This window comes from Lutra lutra, chromosome 12 (genome assembly GCF_902655055.1).
Source record: "Lutra lutra chromosome 12, mLutLut1.2, whole genome shotgun sequence".
In the NCBI taxonomy this organism is placed as follows: domain Eukaryota; kingdom Metazoa; phylum Chordata; class Mammalia; order Carnivora; family Mustelidae; genus Lutra; species Lutra lutra.
In genome coordinates this window covers 58457468-58473001 of record NC_062289.1, presented here as the reverse complement: position 1 = coordinate 58473001, position 15534 = coordinate 58457468, and the positions used below count along the sequence as shown (strand labels likewise).

Below are 15534 nucleotides of genomic sequence, written 5' to 3'. Positions count from 1 at the left end.
TTTGTTGTTATTGTTTTTTGGCTTTTAAATTTCACTCATTCTAGTGAGTGTGTAGGGGGCATGTGATCCTGGTTTCATCCTAAAAATGAGTAATGCTGAGCACCTTTTCTGTATTTATGGGCTATGTGCATATTCTTTGTTTAAAAAATGAAGTTCTTTCAAGTCTATTGCTCAAACAATTGGGTCGATCTTTTCTTATTGGCTTGCAGTGGTTAGGCATTCTGGCCATGAGTCCTTTGTCAGAGGCACATATCACAAAACTCTTTGCCCGTTCTCCGTCTTGCTTTTCCACTCTCCTTGGTGTCTTTGGACGAACAGAAGTGCTTAACTTTAATGAAATCCAATTTTTCAATATTTTCTTTTGTGGCCAGTGTTCTGTCTTGGGTGACATCATCTTTGGTTACCTCATGGTCATGAAGATTTTCTCTTGGAAGCTTCATTGTTTTCCTTTTCACATTTGGGCCCATAATCCATCTGGAAAGGATTTCTGCATGCAGCATGAGGAGAGAGACCAGGTACGCGGGTTGTCTTTTCCTGCCTCCCGGCCCTGTAGGAGGTGTGTTGCTATGGGTCTTTGTTGTAAAGCAGGTGACCCTGAGTTGTGGTTCCATCCCTGGATTTTCTCTTCCACTCCATTAGCCTACTTTCTGTCTTCACACTGATACCACACTGCTCTCCCCTGACCAAATTTTCACCTGATGCTTTCAGCAGCTGCTGATGACCACTGTCTACGTCCATTATCTTCATCAAGAGCTGCAAAATGGTGATCTCTTACTTCTATCCATTTCTTCTGGTTTTATGAGCTGGAAGATGTATAAAGAAAAAAAAAAACCCTATTTGCTCGCCGTGAGTGTACGTGTGGCTCAAGGAACCATTCCATTTACAGTCTCAGGCAGGGACTGCTCTGCCCACAACCGTTAGGTGGTGCTATGCTATGCTGAATATAACGTTCTTCCCTCAGAAATTAACAGCAGAGAGCTTTTGTGGTTCGATGCATTCTTTCCTGGCCTATATTGGAGGATACGAATTCAATCTAACTTTGTTTCTCACAACTAAAATACCTTCCATTTAGATTTGTAAATCTAAATGATAAACGCTTTTACCAGGCATGGGTCTCACGCCCACCCTGATGCCAAGAGAGCAAGAGGTAGTCCCACGGGAAACATAGGGACTTCAGAATTGGAGAAAATGTTTCTGAAGGAAAAGTCAAGTTTCTCCTAGCAGAAGAGGGGTGGGGTGTTGGGCGGACAAGAGGGCAGAAACAATGGATGCCCACCACCGTGCACTACAGAGAACTGCCCACTGTAGACATCACGTGGAATGGCACTGTAATGACTTAGTTCTGGGGTCACAGCTGGGTCTTGAGAGGGTATAGTTGGTGGTTGGTTGTCTATAAGGTGCAGTGATTTAAGGGGTCTCTGTTTCTTCCCCTCAGGCCTGTCCTGGTGCCTCAACTTCCTCCAGGGTGACCCAGTCCTTTAGCTTACAGCACTGGCCCTTTTTGGAAAGATACCAATCAATGGGGTACCATGCATACATCACATTCCTAGTTCCAGATGCTGGCAGACTCCAGACAGAGAAATGGGTATCTGCAGACTGTTTCCAGTTTTGTTTTGTTTTCAAAAGACCTAACAGATAAAATACAAACCCTAAATAAAATGTCAACTTCCCTTGCTGGGACTGTATCAGTTCACACTGGTGACCCCCCTGGCTGTATTCTGATCAGAAGTTATATCTGCACTTAGAGAAATAAAAATGGGGATGTGCACTGTTAATCTTCTTTGGCATTTTCTTGGTAGAGATGTCTTTAGTGAAGTGGGTCTATGAGAAGGAAGGGACAAGCAGCGGGGAGGACAAAGGATTGGGGCCTCTGGTTGAGGCTAAGTGTGAATGGGTTCATAAGACTCTTTCCAAGAGAATATCAGTTTCTGTAGGACAAGACACTGCCAGACTCCTGGGAGGCAGGGCAGAGTTCTAGGATATCACAGACCCTCCTGGGCCCCCGGGGCGAGTGGCACCGTGTAAGGGACAGGCACCAAGGGGAGAAATCGAGGTCCCTCGGCAATCTTACCATTCTAACTAGGGTTGGTCTGCTGAGTTAAATCTTATTTTCCTATCAATTTGGGAAAGAGCTCACTGTGTGCTAATGACACTCCACTGAAAAGAGACATAAGCTTATACTCGAAGTTTCCACAAATTCTCTAAATATCTTCCCTAACTGCCATGACTTTTTAATTGCTTGCTCCATTAAGCCAATCCCAGCTGGTTGATTAGCTACATATCATCACCAGTGAGAAAATGCAGGTGAAAGTACTCTGAAAAGTCTGGCTGTCTCTATTCAGGGATTTTCAACCTTGGCCGCACATTGAGATAATCTAGGAGTTTGGAAAAAACATGGATGTCTGGGGCCCATCCTTAGGGATTTTGATTTAATTGCTTTGGGTGTGGCCTGGGCACAGTGTTTGGTTTTTTGTTGTTGTGGTTTTAAAAATCTCCCCAAATGACCCTCAGTGTGCAGCCACAATTGGAAATCATCACTCTGGAGCAGAGGTTTTCCCATTTGAGCGCCTTCTAGATCTTCTGGCCTATAGACCGCACTTTGGAAACACTGGTTCTCACCAAATCTTCCTATATAATGGACATGCCCAGGTGAAAACCAAGACATAAACAAACACATTCTCTTAAAAGATAGTTCCTGTGAAAGACGGTTCCTTTGAAACTTCTAACATGATTTCTTACAGAATCAGCAACTGGTGTGGTCAAGGTGCTCTCACTGGCATTGCCAAACTGGGAGGGGGCCCGGATTTGCAGCATTTTCTGATGTAGGTGATGTAAAACTTCCACTGTGGATGATTTCAAGTTACCGACAGCTTAACAACCAGCTCAGGAAATTCCCCTAAATGTAACCCTGGGCTCTCAGGAGCTAGTAGGAGCCCAATGAACCCACTTAGGTGTTTTTTTTTTTTGGGGGGGGAGGGACAATCCCAAGGTCAAGGCTTATTTTTATAGCCGTGCTACCCCACCTGAATGCAAAAAGTGCGTATCTTGTTTTCTGCAAAGCAAACTGAATCCTTAATGAGGACCTACTGATTCCTTTTCCATTCACAGAGAGACAAAGGGCAGTAAACCAGGGGGGAGAGCAGAACACCAGTCTGGCTCTTCTGAGGTGCAGAGCTCCCCTTAGCACTTACAAGCAATGCACGACTGTACGGCCTTCACCGCCGTTGTATTCCTCCTGCCACTTGTCCACTTGGCGAATGAGCTTCAAGAAGGAGCGCTTGGACACCGGTGTGTCCCTGTACATGGGCCAGCCCAGGAACTGGAATTGCTGAACCACCCGATATCCATCTTGGGGCTGGAGGGAATCAGGCAGCCATCAAGGAGTGGAGAGAAAACAGGCATTGTTTACTGGTGGAATTCTAGCAGGCTGATCCCACCTGCTTGGACTTCTCAGCAAAGCAGTCCATTACTAAAGGACTATTATTACCTGCCTATAAATACTGAAACAAACTTCCACTGGCCTGAAGAGTTACGAGTTTTAATCTGGAGCTGTTATTAAAACAAACCAACCAACCAGGGGTTTTACATGACAGGCCAGACAAATAAAAGTGAAGAGAATGCTTACAGTTTTGCAAGAGCCAAGTGACAACACACAACGTGAGCACTGACCACGTTGTAAGGGGCAAAATGGGTTTCCCTTAATTGCAGGTAATTTAAGGGTAAGGAATAAACTATAATCTGGAAGCACGTGTGAGCTCAGGGTAATAGAGGTTACACGGCGTTTGCTGTGAGCACAACATGGTTTTGTGTATTGGTGTGAATCTTGCAAGAAAGAGGTTAGTAGTCAATGAATCTTTACTTATAGTTAAGTGGAATTAGAGTATTCAAAGAAAGTGTTAGAAAAATGGCAACAGTTTTAATCTGGCTGCGGCTAAGTCACTTGGATCACATCTCCCGTGGCCTTCGGCACCTTTGATGTGAGTGATCTCTCTCGTTCTCTGACACTTTCTTCCCCAGCTGTTCCTTCTCCCCTCTCTGTCTGTCTTGGGCTCCCTTTCTCCCTGACCTCTTGATGATGGAAGCCCATGCTCCGTCCTCAGGCCCCTTGTCTTCTCGCTCTCTGACCTGATCTGCTCACTCAGTCTCATGGCTTTCAAGACTCCAGGAAGTCATCAGTTTGCATCTCCAGGGTGGGCCTCTTCGGAACTCCCCCCTCAGAGATCTGGGCCTACTGGACATGTCCACTCAGGTATCTAACAGTCACCTCAAACTCAGCCCATTTCCTGGCCTTCTCTCCAATGCATGTCCTCCACCCCAAACAGTCCCCTTATACCCGCAGCCTTCCCCAACTCGGGTAACATCAATTCTATTGGTCCATTTCTCAAGACCTAAATCTTGAGACCCACCCCCTACTGCCTGGGATCCAGCCCATTCTCAAACCCTGTTGGCTCTGCCAGGAGAATATATCAGCATCTCTCTGCCTCATGTACCTCCACCTGCTGCCACTTCATCCTCCTGTGGTCACTTCTCACTTGGATTATTAGAAGGGCCTCCTGACTGATCTGTTCTCAACCTGGGAAGGTAGAATCCTCCTTTTTAATCATGTGATTCTTCTCTACTCAACCCTGTATTGGCTTCTCATTTCCTTTATAGCAAAAGCCCCAATCCTGGCAGTGGCCTGGACATCCTACATGTCCCTATCCCCTGGACCCCCCCACCCTTGGCCACTTTCCCTCTAGGAGGACAACTTTATTAGCTACTCTTATCTTCGTTTACTGGCTCTATCCACATCAGCCTCGTCACTGTTTGTGGACCTTACCAGAGAAGGCCCTACTTCAGGGCCTTTGCACAGACCTTGCTTCTGCCTGCAAGGCTGTCTCCACAGAGAGCCATGTGGCTGCTCCCTCACTTCAGTTGGGTCTTTGCTCATATGGACATCTAGTTAAGACAGGGACTTGTTCTCCCTCCTTCTCATGGCCTTAGTGCTTTCTACCTCCCCACTTTTTTCCCTATAGCATTTATTGCTTCTAACATACTATGTCTATTATAATATCTATTATATCTGTTATTTATTGTCTGTTTTCTCCCATTAGAATGTAAGCTCCATAAGGTCAGGGAGCTTTGTTTTGTTCACAAACACCTAGAATGTATTCCAAACTCCTAACCGGTGACTGACACAGAGTGGGCACCCTAGGTGTTCAGCGAATGAAAAAATAATGAAAGCAGAACCTAAGTGAGGTTGGCTGTGAGTCTTACTCTGGCTGCATTATAAATACGGAATATCCTGCTGATGATGTCTTCTTCTAAGTCAGCAGAAACAAATTCCACTTGGATGGGGCCATGTCTGTGAACTCCATTCTCTGGCCAGTACTGCGGACACAACTGAATTCAAAACACAGAAACGTGAGGTTAATTATAGGAATAAACTGACTCCTAACAGTTTGGATGCAGTCACTATCGACACTATCGACATTCAGTAGGCCTCAATACTTCCTCGATTGGCTTCACTTTCTTTTCTCTCTCTCTGCCTCCTAGCAAGTAGGCTTCAGGGCTTCCTTGTTGGCTGATTCCTCAGCTCCACTTGTCCCTCTAGTACTTTTTTCTTCATTTTCTCAGACGGCATCTTTAAGCCCTGAGCCATCCTGTTTTCCAAGGAGGCCATGGGGATGCTGTTCAAGGCAGCCCATTGTAAGGTCCCTTCTGCATGCCTTTACCCGGCCATGGGGAGACACCACTGGCTCCTATTACAGGAACCAAGACACCTGAGAGGGCGCACGTTCCTACTGACACCCAGGTCTCCAACCTCCCTCATACGGGCTTGCCTTGTGATCTGTAATCACTTTTGGGAATTGGGCCATTCACTGACAAGACACTGATAACCATGTTAGGTTGCACTTTTCATGACCTGGTCCAAATCCCCCACTGGTGAGGCTGGGTCACCAGAACTTTGTGTGAACGTGATGTCCAACTTAGGAGAAGGAAGGACGCTGGGAAGGGTGGCTTTTGAAAGAGGTGGGCTTTGTTTGTTACCAACGCACAGAAACACTCAACTTGCAGATAGGTGGGAAGAACTCCCAGGACATTTCCTTTTTCTGAAGCCCTGAGATGCTAATAGGCCTTTAAAGTCTGAAATTAAACTTCTTTTGGGACTTGGTATCCAATGATGTTTTCGGGAGCAGAGTTTAATTTTTATCTTTCTGATTTACCCAAGGGACAAATGGCTTGTGGGGAGCCAAGAGGGAATTACTTCATTATCTTATAACTGGGTTCTATTGAGCCAAGAGCAGATGAAAAAATCTATCTCATTTTAAGCAGAATCATGTACCATGGAAGGAGAATCTGCTCGCTGAATTTCCTTTTTTTGATGACTTTTATTTTCCGAAGTATTTAAAACCTTGTTGTTGAAGGTTACAAAGGTTGATTTATACCCAAGATTGCAAGATAGTTTTCAGCTAACAGTGGGTCACTGAAACAGCAATCTCTCTCATTACAAAGAAGTTGAAGGTTTGAACTTTACGATCAAGAAGGAGGCCATAGCTAAGTCTATAGCTAAGTCTATAGAATTTTTAAAAATTACATTTATTTATTTTAAAATAATGCTTCCATAAAAATTTCCCTTCCTCACCAGCACTTCCTGGGGACAAGTTCTAAGACTGCCTTGTCAAATGACAGCATGCTGATGTTTATTTTCTCTTCACACCCAAGCGTGCCCGCTGTTAAAATTAACAGGCGTTATGACGGGAAGTTGAGATGGTAATAAAAGTCCTACCATGCACATTTGAACCATTCTGCCCATTTTTCTCCAGAATGAGCTAGCTGTGCTTCCTGCTTGTTCTCTCAGTTCAAGCCCTGATTAAAGCTTGTCACTTGCACCAGAGAAATATGAATGGCCCAGGCCAGCGCGTGATTCTTGGCACACGACATTCTGCACTCAGCCCAAGTAAACCGTGTAGAAAATGGCTTAAATGGTGCATAACACGTCCATGAACCGGACCTATAAATACTTAAAATAGTGGAGTGCTATTCTTGTACAACTGCAGAGACTTCAAGTTCAAATGCTCAGTTTAGTGTTCTCTAAATGACTGTGTCCCAGGAGCCTCTTTCTCTCACTCTGAAAATCAGCTCTGTCTGCCGACTGGAACTGGACTCTTTGTCTCTCCGACCAGGGTCGGCCAAGGCTTGGTTTGAATCCAGACAGTTCGCGTTTAGAATGTGGCTTTAGAATTCTAATACCGTCGTTCAAAAAGAACATGTGGAAAATGAAACAAGATGGGATCAGGAGGGAGACAAAACATAAGAGGCTCTTAATCTCAGAAAACAAACTGAGGGTTGCGGGGGGTGGGTGGGTGGGTAGGGGGTAGGGAGAGGGTTGTTGGGTTATGGATGTTGGGGAGGGTATGTGCTATGGTGAGTACTGTGAAGTGTGTAAATCTGGCGATTCACACACCTGTACCCCTGGGGCTAATAATACATTATATGTTAATTTAAAAATTAAAAAAAAAAAAAGAACATGTGGAAATCACTAATGTCTGATGCACTGATATGAAAAAGGCAGTGTATCACTATGTTCCAGGATTCACATTTGGGGAAAGGAAATGATTCTGAAGAGGGAACAGTCACTTGTCCTTTAATGGTCTTTGGCTGAAGACTCTTGAATTAGTGAAATTTAACCCATGGCATTGTGAGTTAGAAAATCAGGATCCCTACTGCTATTTTGAGTCGATCCGTTGAAGTTCCCTGAACTGTGGTGTCTGCTTGTCTTTAAAAATGGCTACAATCTCTTTTGGAGGGGATCAGTGCAGAAGACTTCTAAAATATTTAAGCTTCTTAAGCAAAAAGGACTAGATGAGGACAAGGATTATCATTATTATTTCATTCACTAGATTTCAGGCTAGAGCCTTAACAATATCATGTAGGGCCTCAAACATAATTAAAAACATTATAGAATTGAAGTGAATGCCCACGGAATTTATGGCAGACTGATGACAATAAAATGGATTTTAGGAAGGAAAAATCTTGTCCAGGCTGGATGCTGAAACACTTCAGACCCACCCCCCCCCGCCTTTTTTTCTTTTTTAAACTTGTCTCTACCAGATAGAGAATTAATTCAGTTTCAGAACAAGTTTATTCTTAAAACACGAGAAGCCTATCTTTCCCACAATGCCCTCTGTCATGGCAGTTAAGTGTGAGACCAGTGTACCCGTCCCCGAATGCAATAAATTCACCTATAGGGCCACTGTGCCAATGCCTGGCAACAAGTCCCTTTAGGGGAATGTTTCTAACCCTATTACTAGTATCAAGTCATCACAGCCCTATTCTTTCTCTTTTTATGTATAAGGACAGCAGCTAGGGGAAAGCCCCATTTATCATTCTGCGCTTTTCTTGTGTTCAAGTCCCGGTTTTATTTCTTTATGCTATCTTTACCAAAGAGTTGACAAAATTAATTGTTGTCCCTTAAAATCACTTGCCAGTCTCCAGTGTCACCCTAGCATGACCTTCTCCACCTGCAGGCTCCAGTGAGCCATTTCTCAGAAGGACATGGCTTCTCCTGGATGGGCAAGGGGCTGCACTCGGTGCTGCTGCACTTTCTTCAGGGCTCCCTGGTTTGCTGGCTCTGTTTGGTGCCTCATCCCACAGCTCTGACTCCACCTATTACCCTGTATCTCCCTCTAGTCTGTATTTCCATCCTTTGGGAGCAGCCAGTTTCTGAACCTGACCTGCTTGTCACTTCTACCATCTATGATCTCAGTCTGTCTTTTTGGTTTCAGATTACTTTCGCCCCCATCCCTAATGCCATCTGATTTTCACGTTTGCGTTTTCAGCTCTGCCTCCCACCTGTCACCTGACGTTGGGGACCCGGCACGGGGACCTGTGTGTCTCGATGTGCAAGCAGAACAAACCCAGAGCTGACCGTGGGCAGGAGTCTCACCTGGGCAGGATCCACATCATTGAGCATGACCACAGATGTGCAGTGATAATCCAGGACCAGTCTCCAGAAGTCTTTCACTGTGTTTGGCAAAGGATGCTGCGTCACTATGAAAGCTGAAGGCTGTTTATAGCTCTGCAAACACAAACAAGAAAGATCCCGATATACCCCGGAACACAGAAGGGGAGGAAGCTTTGGTTATCCTGTGCACGTGGAAATTTGTGACACGGAACTCTGGGCACATTTAATAACAGATGAATCACAGCACCCCTGTCCATACCCAAACAGACTAAATATAGACTGATCTGCGGAATAATAATGATAAAGTATTCTCACTTCGACACCCAGAAAACTTAGTAAGTAGCCCTTAGAAATTTTTTGATGTATCTGCTAGAATGGCAGTATCAGCCCTATGAGTAAGCATTTTAATGGAGAAAAGGTAATTTTACAAAGTAGGTACGATGAAAATACTTCTGCCTTTCCTAAAATTTGTTCGAGGGTCATTTATATGGGTGACGGTGTTACTCATTCCTGCCACAGAAGGATATACAAGCTTTTTACATCTCTGGAGAGCTTCAAGTAAATTTAAGTACCGTTTTACTGATACCACACCAACAGAATTCGAGTTTCCATATTAGCCCTGAAAATATCCATTTACTTTTCCCATCAATCGAACAGCAAATGTTCATTCAGTTAGAAGTAAACAGACTGACAGGAAGTAATGAGTTGTGTGCTATCTGTCCTGACAGACCATTTTTCCCCCCGTGTTAATTACTGCCTAAATTAGGAGGACAGGGAATGAAAATAATGCTGGGAACCATATTATCCCACTTCACTGCCTTAGTGACTTAATAGCTGTCTCTCGCTCTCCGGCCAGCGGGTTAAAAATTTAAGTGCTCAGAGAGTCCCTGGGACATGTTTCATTTATCAATACCTCCTGACTGGTGGCCTCCGAGAGCCCGAGATCATCCACCCTGACGCAGAAACGTCAGTGGCATCTGGAACGCGCTTTGCGTGGAAGATGGTTTGCGCTTAAGAAAACCAACAAGGGGAGCCTGCGTGGCTCAGTGGGTTAAAGCCTCTGCCTTCAGCTGGAGTCATGATCCCAGGGTCCTGGGATGGAGCCCCACATCTGGGCTCTCTGCTCAGCAGGGAGCCTGCTTCCCCCTCTCTCTCTGCCTGCCTCTCTGCCTACTTGTGATCTCTGACTGTCAAATAAATAAATAAAATATTTGAAAAAAAAAAGAAAAAAGAAAAGCAACAAACAGGGGAGGAAAGAGGAAGGGCTCCCCGTTTCCGTTTCCTTCCGGGCAAGGTGGGGGCAGGGCCCCCAGGCTTACGTCCATGAGCGCGGCGTTGATGTAGTTGCTACTCTCCCCGTCGATAGTGATGAGGAAGGGCAGGCAGCGGTCCGGGGGCAGGATGTCCATGCAGCGGTTCTTCTCGTGGTTCCGCGGCAGCAGCGCGATGCTGCAGTCTTCCACGCGCAGCGTGGGCGTCACCATGTTCAGGGTCTGTGCGACAGCACGCGACCACGGGGGTCACCGTCTCACCTTCGCACTTGGGCAGATCTGAGTGTCCTCAGCCGCCGCCTGAAGGGGGCTCCCCGCCCACCGACCCCGCCCACACTCAGCCCCCCACGCAGTGCCCTTTCCTCTCCCCTGGATTTTGTCCACAGATAGCGCCCATCACATGCAAGGGCCCCCAGGTATCTGGAGGATTGGATCACATGCCATCCGGTCTGACGAGGGCTGCAATTCTGTCTGGGTGCTTGGGAGGAAGAGGTTGGATAGGGTTTGACTTAGAGTCAGGTACACTTAGACCGCCCACCGAGTAGGGTGAGTGCCCCTTGCTGGGTCTGGCTGCACCCACGTTGCACTGTCCGGCTGCCTGCAAAGGGGTTTATGGCTCTGCTAGACCAGTGGCTCTCAACCAGGTCCCTTTGCTCCCAGGGCCCCCTGACAATGTCCGCACAGAGTTTTGGTTGTTGCTACTGGTGTGGTGGAGGTCTCCCAGCACCCAGTGAGTTGAAGCCAGGGTGCCATTAAACATCCTACAGGATCACACCCACAGCCAAGAAGCAGCCAGCCCAAAGTGTCAGTAATGCCGAGGCTGATAAGCTCTGTATGGGCTCAGGGGTACCAGGGCTGACTTTGAGAGACTTTTGAAGGAGCAAAGCCACAGCCAGGTGCCTCTCCCTTTCGCACCACTTACCCGGAACTCCTCTTTGATCTGGCTGGAGTTAGTCTGTGGATCCAGTTTGTTCATGTCATAATATAGAGACCGAACTTGGGAAGCAGGGACCGAGGTGTCTCCACAAAGACAGGCTTCCAGGATGGCATCATGGATAAACACATACTGTTCCTGGAGAAGCAGAGGGCATGAGTTAGTATTAGAGAAACCAGGTGGGTTGCGAGAACTAGGGAAGGGCAGACAGCCCCTTGTAAAGACAAGAGAACGGGATAGTGGTCCGTCAGGGACAATCCACTCCCGCCACAGTGAAACCACGTAGGAGGACCTGACCGTGGCGAGGCGGGGATCCCGCTGATGTCCACGTGGAACGCTGGCACGTATCCTAACTGGTTATGCGCGGAGCATGAGAGGAGGAAGGGACACCCGGGCTCAGCGCAGAAGCATGAAAGACTGATGAAAGCCACGCGGGTGCTGACAAATCCCAGGGCAAGCTCTGTCATGCTACAGCTGTGGCTTATACCTCTGTCATTCTGAGCCCACAAGTTTGGGACTCAGGTGAGGAGAAGAGCAGAATCTCTTGTCTATCCTGCAAAGAGGTATTTGCTAACCAAATCAACAGTGCAAAGAACGTCCAGGGAAACTTGACATCACTATGAAAATAAATAGTTCCGAGCACTTAAAACTACTTCTTTTGAAACATCAATGTGACAATTACCACAGTCCTTATGGGTCCACTAGTCCACAGCTTACAAAAGGGCCCTCTCCTGAACTGGCACAGACTTTTACAATTAATTAATAAAGTTTTACCATATTTATTATTGATCTTTAATTACATGAGATGCAAAAGGAGTCTCATTACTTTTTACTTTAATTTATATAAATTATGAGGACTCTTAATTCTCAAAAGGAGTCCAGTCCTTATAAACAGAGCAAGCAGGAAAGAGAATGTGGCAACATTTGATCGGCTGTAAAATACATTAAAAAATACATTATTATCATTATCATCTTTAAAGCAAAGGATCCCTATTCTAGAGAAAAAAGATGATCTAAGTGTTTAGAGTTCCCACTATTTTTATTTAGGTTATTTGAAAATGGAATTTGGTTTTTATAAACTTGAAACCAGTCGTTTTTGTAAACTTTAATGCAAAATCTAAATGGGAGGGATTCTTTAGTCTGTATTCTGCTTTCTTTTTTTTTTTAAAGATTTTATTTATTTATTTGAGAAAGAGAGCGCACATGTGTGGGAGCATGAGTGGGGGGGACGAGCAGAGGGAGAGGGAGAAGCAGAGTACCCACTGAGCAGAGAACCTGACCCCAGGGGGGCTTGATCCCAGGACCCTGAGATCATAACCTGAGCCGAAAGCAACCGCTAAACGGACTGAGCCACACAGGCATCCCTTCATTCTGTTTTATGAATCATTTTTCCCAGGTGGTGAATATAATGCTTACTTAAACCAAGTAAATATTAAGTAAAAATATGAATTTCCTTGGGGCAGGATGTAATTTTATTTTTTTCTCAAACACTTAAATTCCTGAAACACTTTGAATTCCGATCTATAGAAGTATTAGTCAGTACGGACTATTTCTACAAAATGTGAAAATTCCCATGATGCCAAGCCACTGGGCAGAATTTGTAGGGACAGCAGGAGAAGAACCAAGTGTACAGAGATTAGCCTTAAGCCACTTGGCAAACACCTTGCTATTCTCAGGAGTCGTCTTGCTCTGGTAAGTTACTAGCTAGTTTAAACTTAAAAAAAAAAAAAAAAAAGTGCCAAATCCCTGAAAGCTTAATATAGAGACTCTACAGGGGCCCTTGGTACAGAAGCATGGGTAAATTTAGGCTCCTGGCTGCAGATTCTGTGACCTGGGAGACTCCTGGCCTTTTTTATTTATGAAAGGAGAAGAGAAAGAAGGGAGGGAGGAAGAAGGAAAGACAGATTGCCAGGTTTATCACTTTTTCTTCTGGGGAGTTTAGAAAAGAGAATTGTCAGTGTTTCTTCCCCGCGTGGCTCTGGGAGGTAGGGCGCGGGGGACCAAGCCTGAGGCTGGGCGGGGAGCAGGACTACCTCTGTCTGCACCATGTTCACCCTCCGGGACCGCAGCTCCCGCACGCAGTTGTAGATGTCAACCACGCCTTCCCTTTCCGCCATGTCCAACATGATATCGATCACGATGAAACAGCCGGTCCTCCCTGCGCCGGCACTGGGTGAAAAGAGGGCTCTGTCAGCTGAGGAAAAAGGACCCTGTGCTTCTGCTTCTTTTACATCCTTGCTATGGTGAGAGTCCGATCCCATAACACGAACCATTTTGAAGCATGTCGTTCAGTGCCATTCAGCACCTTCACAATGTGGTGCAACCATCACCTCTATCGCGTTCCGAAATATTGTCATTGCTCCAAAAGAGCCCCTGTACCCTCCGCGGCCCACAGAGCTCCTTTTGAGAGGCTCCGGGTGCTCCACTTACCTGCAGTGCACCACCAGCGGGCCTGCGTTGGGCGGGCTCTTGGATTTGACCTGCCGGACGAACCCCAGCAGCCCGGTGGCATGATAGGGGACCCCGTGATCCGGCCAACCAGTGAAGTGAAATTGTCTGATCTCGCGGATTTCATGAACACCTCTCTGCCATCAGTCAGTGAGCAGGGCAAGGAAGAGAACAAAGCAAAATAAGTGATGAGCAACCAGGAGAAGGTCAAGTACGCCAAAACAGTCAGTAAGCCTAAGGCTAGGAAGCTAGGCTTTGCTGGGAGAAGGTTGTTCTTAGATTTAACACACACTTGGGAAGCCTTATTCCAGGTGGGAAGATGGCGATGGGGGTGCAAGGGGGGGAACATTTGGGGGAAAATGCTAATTTACAGGTGCAACTGTAGCAAACGAGTGCATCTCTGATTCCTTGAAATTCCTTTCTACAAAGTAGGCTCTAACAGTTTGTGTGTCACTTAGAGCCTGTGGTGTGAAGTGCAAGTCCACAGAGACAGAGAGGCACAGAAGAGGGACCTGAAGTAATTCAAGGGTATTTGTAGGTTCGAGACTAGTCTCTGAAATGCAGGAGGAACCTGGTTGAGCTCTTCTGTATTCTGGTACCTTCTCACACCAGGCACTTGAGCAGAGCACACGCTGTGCGTGCACAGAGAATGTCCCTGGAAGAATGAATGAGGACCACTTTCCAACTAGAGAGGCCAGAGAAGGAATTTTCATTGTGCCTCAGGTTTGTTGGGCTTCTCTTTCTAATATGGATAAACATTAACTCCATGCAGCCAATCACCAACCACCGGAGTGAAGGCAATGCTGCAGACATGACTCTAGATGCTGGGGACACAGAGCTATGAGAGAGTGTTTCCTGTCTTCAAGTGGCCAACATGGTGAGCTTGTCGCAAAGAGCCAGGGCAGCAAATGTTTACCATGGAAATCAAGAGCGATTTCCCTGGAATTCTGTTAGATCAGTAAGTTGAAGAGGAAGGGCTGCCTCCCTCCTGAACTGAATGGAAGACAGAAGGAAAAAGACTCGAAAGGCTTTTTTTTTTTTTTTAAATTTACTCTTGTTTTGAAAAGAATAAAGTTGATTTATATCCATCAGTTTTTTTCTGTGAACCTATGTATTAAGACTGTGTTGTAAAATAGAAATCTGTTTTGGAGAAAACATTACTTCCAAAATTAAGGAGGGATTTGTAAACCTGGGATCAAATTTGGCTTTCTTCTTTCTCTTATTTAGTGACCACTTACTGAATACCATCTCTGTGTTGGGCCCTGAGTTTGGTTTTATTCTATCTTAATATTAAATACCCACTAACCCTGTCACATTCGCTATTGGCCATTGTTCACATATACTTAGTTAAGCAAAGAAGAAATGCAGAATTTTTTTTAAAGAAATTCAGAATATTGAATGTGTCAAGAAAGACTAAAAGATGCAAATAATTAGTCGTTTTTTTTTTTTAAGATTTTATTTATTTATTTGACAGAGAGAGAGAGGCAAGCTGAAGGAAGGTTGGGGGGAGAAGCAGGCTCCCAGCTGAGCAGAGAGCCTGATGCAGGAGCTTGATCCCAGAACCCTGGGATCATGACCCGAGCCAAAGGCAGACACTTAACCACCTGAGCCACCCAGGTGCCCTGCAAATAATTACAGATTTTAAGATAAGACTTGTGTGCTATATCAAGGTGTTAATATGTCTTAGTTTAATAACCCATAAATTCTGAAGCTTAATTTCTTTTTGAAAATCATGCTATTCTTTAATGGAGTTTAAGTATTAAGGAATTAAGCCATCAGGGATTCAGAAATGATAATCCACACTGTCATCTACTAACTATGCTCTGTGACTCCAGAGTAATTTTACTCAGTGGTTAGGAGTCCACATCTCTTATCACTTAAACCATGGTAACATTTTGGCCAGGCCCAAAGTCTCCACCAGAAGACAAAAGGTT

The 15534-nt window shown here is 45.5% G+C and overlaps 1 protein-coding gene across 11 annotated transcripts in view; it reads right to left on the bottom strand.

The window, feature by feature from the left end:
• The window catches only part of PTPRM (protein tyrosine phosphatase receptor type M), an 801682-nt gene that overhangs the window by 11706 nt on the left and 774442 nt on the right, over positions 1-15534 (bottom strand). For all 11 annotated transcript variants that reach the window (XM_047696721.1, XM_047696710.1, XM_047696714.1 and 8 more), the window contains 7 exons: positions 13583-13737; positions 13186-13321; positions 11141-11290; positions 10267-10440; positions 8930-9061; positions 5257-5382; positions 3192-3355 (listed from right to left, as the gene is read on the bottom strand). In XM_047696721.1, coding sequence (XP_047552677.1) covers positions 3192-3355; positions 5257-5382; positions 8930-9061; positions 10267-10440; positions 11141-11290; positions 13186-13321; positions 13583-13737 — 1037 coding nt within the window. The remainder of the gene's footprint in view (positions 1-3191; positions 3356-5256; positions 5383-8929; positions 9062-10266; positions 10441-11140; positions 11291-13185; positions 13322-13582; positions 13738-15534) is intronic.